Source organism: Mustelus asterias, unplaced genomic scaffold (genome assembly GCF_964213995.1).
Source record: "Mustelus asterias unplaced genomic scaffold, sMusAst1.hap1.1 HAP1_SCAFFOLD_2789, whole genome shotgun sequence".
In the NCBI taxonomy this organism is placed as follows: Eukaryota; Metazoa; Chordata; class Chondrichthyes; order Carcharhiniformes; family Triakidae; genus Mustelus; species Mustelus asterias.
Genome location: NW_027592734.1, coordinates 34,076 through 46,579, shown reverse-complemented (window position 1 = coordinate 46,579; position 12,504 = coordinate 34,076). Strand labels below are relative to the sequence as shown.

General features: G+C 56.7%; 1 protein-coding gene across 1 annotated transcript in view; it reads left to right on the top strand.

Annotated features, from left to right (window-relative positions):
* The first annotated feature begins 220 nt into the window (after window positions 1-220).
* The window catches only part of LOC144490023 (sarcoplasmic/endoplasmic reticulum calcium ATPase 1-like), a 30,859-nt gene continuing 18,575 nt past the window's right edge, over window positions 221-12,504 (top strand). Inside the window, exons 1-3 of the mRNA XM_078207851.1 lie at window positions 221-775; window positions 2,933-3,268; window positions 10,383-10,603. Coding sequence (XP_078063977.1) covers window positions 236-775; window positions 2,933-3,268; window positions 10,383-10,603 — 1,097 coding nt within the window. The 5' untranslated portion in view covers window positions 221-235. The remainder of the gene's footprint in view (window positions 776-2,932; window positions 3,269-10,382; window positions 10,604-12,504) is intronic.

Here is a 12,504-nt window from a genome sequence, read left to right as displayed (position 1 = left end):
GGTTCAAATCTGGCCCCACACAAAACAGGATGCGCCACATCTGAGGCCAAGTTTCCCCTTCCTCTGCTTCCCACACAAAACAGGACGCGCCACATCTGAGGCCAAGGTTTTCCTGCCTCTGCCTCTGACATGAAAAAGGATGGGCCAGATTTGAACCCAAGGTTAACGGCTGCTTCCCACACAAAACAGGACGCGCCGCATCTGAGGGCAAGGTTCTCCTGCCTCTGCCTCTCACATGAAGAAGGATGGGCCAGATTTGAACCCAAGGTTAACTGCTGCTTCCCACACAAAACAGGACGCGCCACATCTGAGGGCAAGTTTCCCCTTCCTCTGCTTCCCACACAAAACAGGACGCGCCACATCTGAGGCCAAGTTTCCCCTTCCTCTGCTTCCCACGCAAAACAGGACGCGCCACATCCGCACCCAAGGTTCCCTCGTCCCAGGGCCGGTCCAAAACCCCGAACCACGCAAACCCTCGACCCCCCGACCCGCACGCCCCCACGCCCTCCTGATAAACCCTCTGTTTATTCCCCCTCTTCTCCCCCTACCCCACCAGGGTGCCCCAGAGGGGGTGATCGACCGCTGCAGCTATGTGCGTGTGGGCACCACCCGGGTGCCTCTCACCAACTCGGTCAAGGACAAGATCTTGTCCGTCATCAAGGAGTGGGGCACTGGCCGCGACACCCTGAGGTGCCTCGCCCTGGCGACCCGAGACACACCCCCCAAGAAGGAAGAGATGAACCTTGAAGACGCGACCAAGTTCGTACAATATGAGGTACGGGCGATGGCGGTGGAAGGGCGCGCGTTGAGGGGAGGACAGCTTCCGTTAGGACATTGATCGACCCCCGTTGCGATACAGCTTTTCGGCCCCTCTCTCTGGATACAGTCCCAAAACCTCACATCCCAAGAGGCCCGCACATGTTTCCAGCGTTGGAAAAGCGGCCGCCATTGTGCGCACGAAGACTCCAGCGTAAATCAACGTCATTTAGGGCCCAACACCGCTGTCCCCCCACCACCCCGAAAGTGCGGCGCTCCCTCAGCACCGACCCTCCCACAGTGCGGCGCTCCCTCAGCACCGACCCTCCCACAGTGCGGCGCTCCCTCAGCACTGACCCTCCCACAGTGCGGCGCTCCCTCAGCACTGACCCTCCCACAGTGCGGCACTCCCTCGGCACTGACCCTCCCTCAGTGCGGCGTTCTCTCAGCACTGACCCTCCCACAGTGCGGCGCTCCCTCAGCACTGACCCTCCCACAGTGCGGCGGTCCCTCAGCACTGACCCTCCCACAGTGCGGCGCTCCCTCAGCAACGACCCTCCCACAGTGCGGCGCTCCCTCAGCACTGACTCTCCCACAGTGCGGCGCACCCTCAGCACTGACCCTCCCACAGTGCGGCGCTCCCTCAGCACCGACCCTCCCTCAGTGCGGCGTTCTCTCAGCACTGACCCTCCCACAGTGCGGCGTTCTCTCAGCACTGACCCTCCCACAGTGTGGCGCTCCCTCAGCACCGACCCTCCCACAGTGCGGCGCTCCCTCAGCACTGACCCTCCCACAGTGCGGCGCTCCCTCAGCACTGACTCTCCCACAGTGCGGCGCACCCTCAGCACTGACCCTCCCACAGTGCGGCGCACCCTCAGCACTGACCCTCCCACAGTGCGGCGCTCCCTCAGCACTGACCCTCCCACAGTGCGGCGCTCCCTCAGCACTGACCCTCCCACAGTGCGGCGCTCCCTCAGCACCGACCCTCCCACAGTGCGGCGCTCCCTCAGCACTGACCCTCCCACAGTGCGGCGCTCCCTCAGCACTGACCCTCCCACAGTGCGGCGCTCCCTCAGCACTGACCCTCCCACAGTGCGGCGCTCCCTCAGCACCGACCCTCCCACAGTGCGGCGCTCCCTCAGCACTGACTCTCCCACAGTGCGGCGCTCCCTCAGCACTGACCCTCCCACAGTGCGGCGCTCCCTCAGCACTGACCCTCCCACAGTGCGGCACTCCCTCGGCACTGACCCTCCCACAGTGCGGCGCTCCCTCAGCACCGACCCTCCCACAGTGCGGCGCTCCCTCTGCACTGACCCTCCCACAGTGCGGCGCTCCCTCAGCACCGACCCTCCCACAGTGCGGCGCTCCCTCAGCACTGACCCTCCCACAGTGCGGCGCTCCCTCAGCACTGACCCTCCCGCAGTGCGGCGCACCCTCAGCACTGACCCTCCCGCAGTGCGGCGCTGCCTCAGCACTGACCCTCCCACAGTGCGGCGCTCCCTCAGCACTGACCCTCCCGCAGTGCGGCGCTCCCTCAGCACCGACCCTCCCACAGTGCGGCGCTCCCTCAGCACCGACCCTCCCACAGTGCGGCGCTCCCTCAGCACCGACCCTCCCACAGTGCGGCACTCCCTCAGCACCGACCCTCCCACAGTGCGGCGCTCCCTCTGCACTGACCCTCCCACAGTGCGGCGCTCCCTCAGCACCGACCCTCCCACAGGGCGGCGCTCTCTCTCTCTCTCTGTCTCTCTCTCTCTCTGTCTCTCTCTCTCTGTCTCTCTCTCTCTGTCTCTATCTTCATCTCTGTCTCTCTCTCTCTGTCTCTCTCTCTGTCTCTCTCTCTGTCTCTCTCTCTCTGTCTCCCTCTCTCCCTCTCTCTCTCTCTCTCTCTCTCTCTGTCCCTCTCTCTCTCTCTCTGTCTCTCTCTCTGTCTCTCTCTCTCTGTCTCTCTCTCTCTCTCTCTGTCTCTCTCTGTCTCTCTCTCTCTGTCTTTCCCTCTCTCTGTCTCTCTCTCTCTGTCTCTCTCTCTCTCTGTCTCTCTCTCTCTGTCTCTCTCTCTCTGTCTCTCTCTCTCTGTCTCTCTCTCTGTCTCTCTCTCTCTGTCTCTCCCTCTCTCTCTCTCTCTGTCTCTCTCTCTCTCTCTCTCTCTCTCTCACGCTCTCTCTCTCTGCCGCAGTGTGATCTGACCTTTGTCGGTGTGGTGGGGATGTTGGACCCGCCGCGTAAGGAGGTGATCGGCTCCATCCAGCTGTGCCGGGACGCTGGCATCCGGGTCATCATGATCACCGGGGACAACAAGGGCACCGCCGTGGCTATCTGCCGCCGCATTGGCATCTTCGGCGAGGACGAGGAGGTCAGCGGGCGCGCCTTCACCGGCCGCGAGTTTGACGACCTGCCCGCCGCTGACCAGCGCTTGGCCTGCCGTAACGCCAGCTGCTTCGCCCGTGTCGAGCCTGCCCACAAGTCCAAGATCGTGGAGTATCTGCAGTCCTTCGACGAGATTACGGCCATGGTGAGAGGGGAGGGGAGAGCGGGGGGGGGCGGGGGGTCATGTTTCTAATGGTTACTGGGAAGGATGTGCTGGGCCCTTGGAATGATCCCTGGAATGAAGAGCTTGTCGTATGAGGAACGGGTTGAGGACTCTGGGTCTGGGCTCGTTGGAAGGATGTGGGCCAACCCACAGCCCCTTGAGAAGATGGCGGCGATTCAAGATGGCGGCGATTCAAGATGGCGGCGATTCAAGATGGCGGCTCCCCCACCACCTTCTCAAGGGGCAACAACCTCAGGCTGAAGGGACGATCCTTCAAAGCGGAGATGAGGAGGGATCTCTTCACCCATGGGGTGGTGAATGTGTGAGGAAGGATGTCCCTTGCTATAGAGGGAGCGCAGCGAAGGTTTACCAGGCTGATTCCTGGGATGGCAGGTCTGTCCTATGAGGAGAGACTAAGTCGGTTAGGATTGTGCTCGGGTGGCACGATGGCACAGCGGGTTAGCGCTGCTGCCTCACAGCGCCAGGGTTCGATTCCCGGCTCGAGTCACTGTCTGTGCGGAGTCTGCACGTTCTCCCCGTGTCTGCGTGGGTTTCCTCCGGGTGCTCCGGTTTCCTCCCACAGTCCAAAGATGTGCGGGTTAGGTTGATTGGCCAGATTAAAAATTGCCCCTTAGAGTCCTGAGATGCGTAGGTTAGTGGGATTAGCGGGTAAATATGTGGGGGTAGGGCCTGGGTGGGATTGTGGTCGGTACAGACTCGATGGGCCGAATGGCCTCCTTCTGCACTGTAGGGTTTCTATGATTTCCTCCGGGTGCTCCGGTTTCCTCCCACAGTCCAAAAGACATTCTGGTTAGGGTGCATTGGCCGTGCTAAATTCTCCCTCAGTGTGACCCGAACAGGCGCCGGAGTGTGGGCGACTAGGGGATTTTCACTGTAACTTCATTGCGGTGTTAATGTAAGCCTACTTGTGACACTCATAAATAAACTTTATACTCTGTTCACTGGAGTTGAGAAGAGTGAGAGGGGATCTCATAGAAACTTATAAAATTCCAACAGGGTTAGACAGGGTAGATTCAGAAAGAATGTTCTCGATGGTGGGGGGAGTCCAGAACTAGGGGGTCAGAGTTTGAGGATCAGGGGGTAAACCTTTTAGGACTGAGGTGGGGAGAAATTTCTTCACCCAGAGGGTGGCGAATGTGTGGAATTCACTCCCACGGAAAGTAGTTGAGGCCAAAACGTTGTGTGATCTCGAGAAGGAATTAGATATCGCTCTTGGGGCTAAAGGGATCGATGTACTTCCGAGGCTGTATCAGGTTCTGGGCAGACCCCATTGGGAGCAGTTTTGGGTCCCCGTATCTAAGGAAGGATGTGCTGGGCCTTGGAAAGGGTCCAGAGGAGCTTCACAAGAATGATCCCTGGAATGAAGAGCTTGTATGAGGATCGGTTTAGAGCCATGGAGTCATCGAGGTTTACAGCATGGAAACAGGCCCTTCGGCCCAACTTGTCCATGCCGCCCCTTACTTTTTAAAACCCCTAAGCTAGTCCCAATTGCCTGCGTTTGGCCCATATCCCTCTATACCCATCATACCCATGTAACTGTCTAAATGCTTTTCAAAAGAGAAAATTGTCCCCGCCTCTACTACTGCCTCTCGTTCCAGACACTCACCACCCTCTGTGTGAAAAAATTGCCCCTCTGGACCCTTTTGTATCTCTCCCCTCTCACCTTAAACCTATGCCCTCTAGTTTTAGACTCCCCTACCTTTGGGGAAAGGATGTTGACTATCGAGCTGATCTGTGCCCCTCATTATTTTATAGACCTCTATAAGATCACCCCTCAGCCTCCTACGCTCCAGAGAAAAAAGTCCCAGTCTATCCCAGCCTCTCCTTATAACTCAATCCATCAAGTCCCGGTAGCATCCTAGTAAATCTTTTAGAACTCTGGGTCTGTACTCGTTGGAGTTTAGAAGGATGAGGGGGGGGGGGATCTTATTGAAACTTACAGGATACTGCGAGGCCTGGATAGAGTGGACGTGGAGAGGATGTTTCCACCAGTGGGAAAAACTAGAACCAGAGGGAACACAACCTCAGGCTAAAGGGACGATCCTTTAACACAGATGAGGAGGTATTTCTTCAGCCAGAGAGTGGTGAATATGTGGAACTCTTTGCCGCAGAAGGGTGTGGAGGCCGGGTCATTGAGTGTCTTTAGAACACAGAACAGTACAGCACAGAACAGGCCCTTCGGCCCACGATGTTGTGCCGAGCTTTATCTGAAACCAAGATCAAGCTATCCCACTCCCTATCATCCTGGTGTGCTCCATGTGCCTATCCAATAACCGCTTAAATGTTCCTAAAGTGTCCGACTCCACTATCACTGCAGGCAGTCCATTCCACACCCCAACCACAACCACCTTAAGACAGAGACAGATAGGTTCCTGATTAATAAGGGGATTAGGGGTTATGGGGAAAAGGCAGGAGAATGGGGATGAGGAAAATATCAGCCATGATAGAATGGCGGAGCAGACTCGATGGGCCGAGTGGCCTCATTCTGCTCCTATGTCTTATGGTCTTATAAGAAGAACTAGGAGCAGGAGTGGGCCATCTGGTCCCTCGAGCCTGCTCCGCCATTCAATAAGATCATGGCTGATCTTCTCCTGGACTCAGCTCCACTTACCCGCCCGCTCACCTTAATTCCTTCACCGTTCCAAAATCTATCTATCCTTGCCTTAAAAACATTCAATGAGGGAGCCTCAACTGGGCAGGGAATTCCACAGATTCACAACCCTTTGTGTGAAGAAGTTCCTCCTCAACTCAGTCCTAAATCTGCTCCCCCTTATTTTGAGGCCATGCCCCCGAGTTCTAGTTTCACCCGCCAGTGGAAACAACCTCCCTCCTTCTATCTTATCTATTCCCTTCATCATCTTATATGTTTCTATAAGATCCCCCCCTCATTCTTCTGAATTCCAATGAGTATAGCCCCAGTCTACTCAGTCTCTCCTCATAAGCCAACCCTCTCAACTCCGGAACCAACCGAGTGAATCTCCCTCTGCACCCCCTCCAGTGCCCAGTATATCCTTTCTCAAGTAAGGAGACCCAAAACTGGACACAGTAAGGTGGGCAGGGGGAAATCTCCCCGGGGAAGGAGGGGCGCATATGGGTCTGTGAGGGGAGGGTGGCAGGGTTAGAGGGGGGGTGGGGGGAGATTTCCCCCCGGGTGGGGATGGGGGAGTGCGTCTACGAGGGAAGAGTGGCTGGGTAAAAGTAAAGTTTATTTATTAGTGTCACAAGTCGGCTTACATTAACACCGCAATGAAGTTACTGTGACAATCCCCTAGTCGCCCACACTCCCGGCGCCTGTTCGGGTAACACTGAGGGAGAATTTAGCACGGCCCAATCCATCTCTAACCTACACGTCTTTCGGACTGTGGGAGGAAACCGGAGCACCCGGAGGAAACCCACGCAGACACGGGGAGAACGTGCAGACTCCACACAGACAGTGACCCCCCGAGCCGGGAATCGAACCCGGGTCCCTGGCGCGGTGAGGCAGCAGCGCCAACCCGCTGTTAAGTTTTTGAGTTTAAGTTTATTTATTAGTGTCACAAGTAAGGCTGACATTGACACCGCAATGAAGTTACTGTGAAAATCCCCTGCTGTGAAAGCATCCACTGCTGCTGCCCTGCCTGGAGGCAGGTCAGAGGTCAGCCATTTTGCTCGTTGAGTGGGGTAAACAGGCTTGAGAGGGGCTGAACGGCCTCCGCCTGTTGCTGCACTCCCAGAGGACGGGGGGTTTGTGGGTTGCAGAGGGAGTGAGACAGAGCTGGACTTGCGGATGGCGAAGAGCATTGTCGGGCAATACAGCAGGATATAGATAGGCTGGAAAATTGGGCGGAGAGGTGGCAGATGGAGTTTAACCCGGATAAATGCAAAGTGATGCATTTTGGAAGAAATAATGTAGGGAGGAGTTATACAATAAATGGCAGAGTCATCAGGAGTATAGAAACACAGAGGGACCTCGGCGTGCAAGTCCACAAATCCTTGAAGGTGGCAACACAGGTGGAGAAGGTGGTGAAGAAGGCATATGGTATGCTTGCCTTTATAGGACGGGGTATAGAGTATAAAAGCTGGAGTCTGATGATGCAGCTGTATAGAACGCTGGTTAGGCCACATTTGGAGTACTGCGTCCAGTTCTGGTCGCCGCACTACCAGAAGGACGTGGAGGCGTTAGAGAGAGTGCAGAGAAGGTTTACCAGGATGTTGCCTGGTATGGAGGGTCTTAGCTATGAGGAGAGATTGGGTAGACTGGGGTTGTTCTCCCTGGAAAGACGGAGAATGAGGGGAGATCTAATAGAGGTGTACAAGATTATGAAGGGGATAGATAGGGTGAACAGTGGGAAGCTTTTTCCCAGGTCGGAGGTGACGATCACGAGGGGTCACGGGCTCAAGGTGAGAGGGGCGAAGTATAACTCAGATATCAGAGGGACGTTTTTTACACAGAGGGTGGTGGGGGCCTGGAATGCGCTGCCAAGTAGGGTGGTGGAGGCAGGCACGCTGACATCGTTTAAGACTTACCTGGATAGTCACATGAGCAGCCTGGGAATGGAGGGATACAAACGATTGGTCTAGTTGGACCAAGGAGCGGCACAGGCTTGGAGGGCCGAAGGGCCTGTTTCCTGTGCTGTACTGTTCTTTGTTCTTTGTTCTTTGAGTATTTTAAATTCACTGGTGGGACATGGGCGTCTCCGCTTGGCCAACATTCACTGCCCATCCGTAGTTGCCCCTGGGGAAGGGGGAGCCGCCATCTTGAATCGCCGCAGTTCCACGGGCTGCGGGTTGACCCCGTCAGGGAGGGAGTTCCAGGATTTTGACCCCAGCGAACGCGAGGGAACGGCCGCTATAATTCCAAGTCGGGACGGCGAGTGGCTCGGAGTGCAGGTGACGGCGTTCCCCCGTGTATCTGCTGCCCTCTTGTCCTTGGAGATGGAAGTGGCCGTGGGTTTGGGAGGTGCTGCGGGGCATCCAGTAGTTGGTGCACACAGCTGCCGCTGTGCGTCGGTGGCGGAGGGAGTGGGTGTTTGTGGATGTGGTGCCAATCAAGCGGGGGCAGCTTTGTCCCGGATGGTGTCGAGCTTCTCGAGGGTCGTTGGGAGCCGCACTCATCCCAGGCGAGCGGAGAGTTATCCCAGACTTGTGTCCTTGTAGATGGTGGGACAGACTTTGGGCGGGGAGAGGGAGTCAATAGAACATAGAACAGTACAGCACAGAACAGGCCCTTCGGCCCACGATGTTGTGCCGAGCTTTATCTGAAACCAAGATCAAGCTATCCCACTCCCTATCATCCTGGTGTGCTCCATGTGCCTATCCAATAACAGCTTAAATGTTCCTAAAGTGTCTGACTCCACTATCACTGCAGGCAGTCCATTCCACACCCCAACCACTCTCTGCGTAAAGAACCTACCTCTGATATCCTTCCTGTATCTCCCACCACGAACCCTATAGTTATGCCCCCTTGTAATAGCTCCATCCACCCGAGGAAATAGTCTTTGAATGTTCACTCTATCTATCCCCCTTCATCATTTTATAAACCTCTATTAAGTCTCCCCTCAGCCTCCTCCGCTCCAGCGAGAACAGCCCTAGCTCCCTCAACCTTTCCTCATAAGACCTACCCTCCAAACCAGGCAGCATCCTGGTAAATCTCCTCTGCACTCTTTCCAGCGCTTCCACATCCTTCTTATAGTGAGGTGACCAGAACTGCACACAATATTCCAAATGTGGTCTCACCAAGGTCCTGTACAGTTGCAGCATAACCCCACGGCTCTTAAACTCCAACCCCCTGTTAATAAAAGCTAACACACTATAGGCCTTCTTCACAGCTCTATCCACTTGAGTGGCAACCTTCAGAGATCTGTGGATATGGACCCCAAGATCTCTCTGTTCCTCCACAGTCTTCAGAACCCTACCTTTGACCCTGTAATCCACATTTAAATTAGTCCTACCAAAATGAATCACCTCACATTTATCAGGGTTAAACTCCATTTGCCATTTTTCAGCCCAGCTTTGCATCCTATCTGTGTCTCTTTGCAGCCTACAACAGCCCTCCACCTCATCCACTACTCCACCAATCTTGATGTCATCAGCAAATTTACTGACCCACCCTTCAGCCCCCTCCTCTAAGTCAGTAATAAAAATCACAAAGAGCAGAGGACCAAGCACTGATCCCTGCGGCACTCCGCTAGCAACCTGCCTCCAATCCGAAAATTTTCCATCCACCACCACCCTCTGTCTTCGATCAGACAGCCAGTTACCCATCCAATCGGCCAACTTTCCCTCTATCCCACACCTCCTCACTTTCATCATAAGCCGACCATGGGGGACTTTATCAAACGCCTTACTAAAATCCATGTATATGACATCAACTGTCCTACCTTCATCAACACACTTAGTTACCTCCTCAAAAAATTCTATCAAATTTGTGAGGCACAACTTGCCCTTCACGAATCCGTGCTGACTATCCCGGATTAATCCGCATCTTTCTAAATGGTCGTGAATCCCATCCCTAAGGACCTTTTCCATCAATTTACCAACCACCGAAGTAAGACTAACCGGTCTATAATTACCAGGGTCATTTCTATTCCCTTTCTTAAACAGAGGAACAACATTCGCCATTCTCCAGTCCTCTGGCACCATCCCCATGATGTGGAGATGCCGGCGTTGGACTGGGGTAAACACAGTAAGAAGTTTAACAACACCAGGTTAAAGTCCAACAGGTTTATTTGGTAGCAAAAGCCACACAAGCTTTCGGTGCTCCAAGGGGAGCTCCGAAAGCTTGTGTGGCTTTTGCTACCAATTAAACCCGTTGGACTTTAACCTGGTGTTGTTAAACTTCTTACTTCAATCAGATAGCCAGTTACCTATCCAATCGGAGTCAGGAGGTGAGTTACTCTCCGGATTTGGGACTGAGCCTGCCCGTGCGGGCAGGGGGGATTGATGGCGGTGGGGTCTCTGTGGGGAACGATCGGACAGGTTTGCGCGGAGGGAGTTAGAGGGGTCAACGGTGCGGATTGATGCTGGAACGCTCTTCCCTCCCTCGCTCACCGCCGTCAACGCTTTTCCTTCTTCCCCCCCCCCCCCATCATCGCAGACGGGTGACGGAGTGAATGACGCGCCCGCCCTAAAGAAGGCGGAGATCGGCATCGCCATGGGATCCGGCACCGCCGTCGCCAAGAGCGCCTCGGAGATGGTGCTGGCGGATGACAACTTCTCCAGCATCGTCTCAGCCGTGGAGGAGGGCAGAGCCATTTACAACAACATGAAACAGTTCATCCGCTACCTCATCTCCTCCAACGTGGGCGAGGTGGTCTGGTGAGTGGGATCTTGCTGTGCGCGGTGAGCTCGGACTCCAGCGGCGCGAGGTGGTGGTGGTGGGGGGGACGGGGCGGGGGCCGGGCTTGAGGGGGGGGAGGGGGCGGCGAAGGTCCCGCTGTCGACGCCCGACGTTGTCTGCAGCCTCGGGGCTGATCGGCTACCGAAAGCTTCGCCGGAGTCATTCATCGCCTTCCGGACTCAGCTCCCCCCCTGGCCGTACTCCTCCCCCGCGCACGTCCCTCGGTAAACTCTGCACCCCCGCCCTCTACCCCCCCCCCCGCCGCCACTACCCACCTCACTCACCCCCCCCCCCCCCCCCCCGGCCGCCACCCCGGGACAGAGCTCGCAGAGCGGATCGCTTCACCGATCCTCCCCGCGTTCACCACCAACCCACACTGGATCCCGACCCCGACCACACCTCCATTTTATACAGCCCCCTACACCCCCTCCCTATCTCTGTAACCTCCTCCAGCCCACTACACCCCCTCCCTATCTCTGTAACCTCCTCCAGCCCCTACAACCCTCTTTTTCTTAGTAACCTCCTCCAGCCCCTACACCCCCTCCCTATCTCTGTAACCTCCTCCAGCCCCCTACACCCCCCTCCCTATCTCTGTAACCCCCTCCAGCCCCTACTCCCCCTCCCTATCTCTGTAACCTCCTCTAGCCCCCTACACCCCCCTCCCTATCTCTGTAACCTCCTCCAGCCCCCTACACCCCTTCCCTATCTCTGTAACCCCCTCCAGCCCCTACTCCCCCTCCCTATCTCTGTAACCCCCTCCAGCCCCTACTCCCCCTCCCTATCTCTGTAACCTCCTCCAGCCCCCTACACCCCCTCCCTATCTCTGTAACCTCCTCCAACCCCCTACACCCCCTCCCTATCTCTGTAACCCCCTCCAGCCCCCTACTCCCCCTCCCTATCTCTGTAACCTCCTCCATCCCCCTACACCCCCTCCATATCTCTGTAACCCCCTCCAGCCCCCTACACCCCCTCCGTATCTCTGTAACCCCCTCCAGCCCCCTACACCCCCTCCCTATCTCTGTAACCCCCTCCAGCCCCCTACACCCCATCCCTATCTCTGTAACCCCCTCCAGCCCCCTACACCCCCTCCCTATCTCTGTAACCTCCTCCAGCCCCGACACCCCCTCCGTATCTCTGTAACCCCCTCCAGCCCCGACACCCCCTCCGTATCTCTGTAACCCCCTCCAGCCCCCTACACCCCATCCCTATCTCTGTAACCCCCTCCAGCCCCCTACACCCCCTCCCTATCTCTGTAACCTCCTCCAGCCCCGACACCCCCTCCGTATCTCTGTAACCCCCTCCAGCCCCCTACACTCCCTCCCTATCTCTGTAACTCCCTCCAGCCCCCTACACCCCCTCCCTATCTCTGTAACCCCCTCCAGCCCCCTACACCCCCTCCCTATCTCTGTAACCTCCTCCAGCCCCGACACCCCCTCCGTATCTCTGTAACCCCCTCCAGCCCCCTACACCCCCTCCCTATCTCTGTAAACCCCTCCAGCCCCCTACACCCCCTCCCTATCTCTGTAACCCCCTCCAGCCCCTACACCCCCTCCGTATCTCTGTAACCCCCTCCAGCCCCCTACACCCCCTCCCTATCTCTGTAACCTCCTCCAGCCCCGACACCCCCTCCGTATCTCTGTAACCCCCTCCAGCCCCCTACACCCCCTCCCTATCTCTGTAAACCCCTCCAGCCCCCTACACCCCCTCCCTATCACTGTAACCTCCTCCAGCACCCTACACCCCCTCCCTATCTCTGTAACCTCCTCCAGCCCCCTACACCCCCTCCCTATCTCTGTAACCTCCTCCAGCCCCCTACACCCCCTCCCCATCTCTGTAACCTCCTCCAACCCCCTACATCCCTCCCTATCTCTGTAACCTC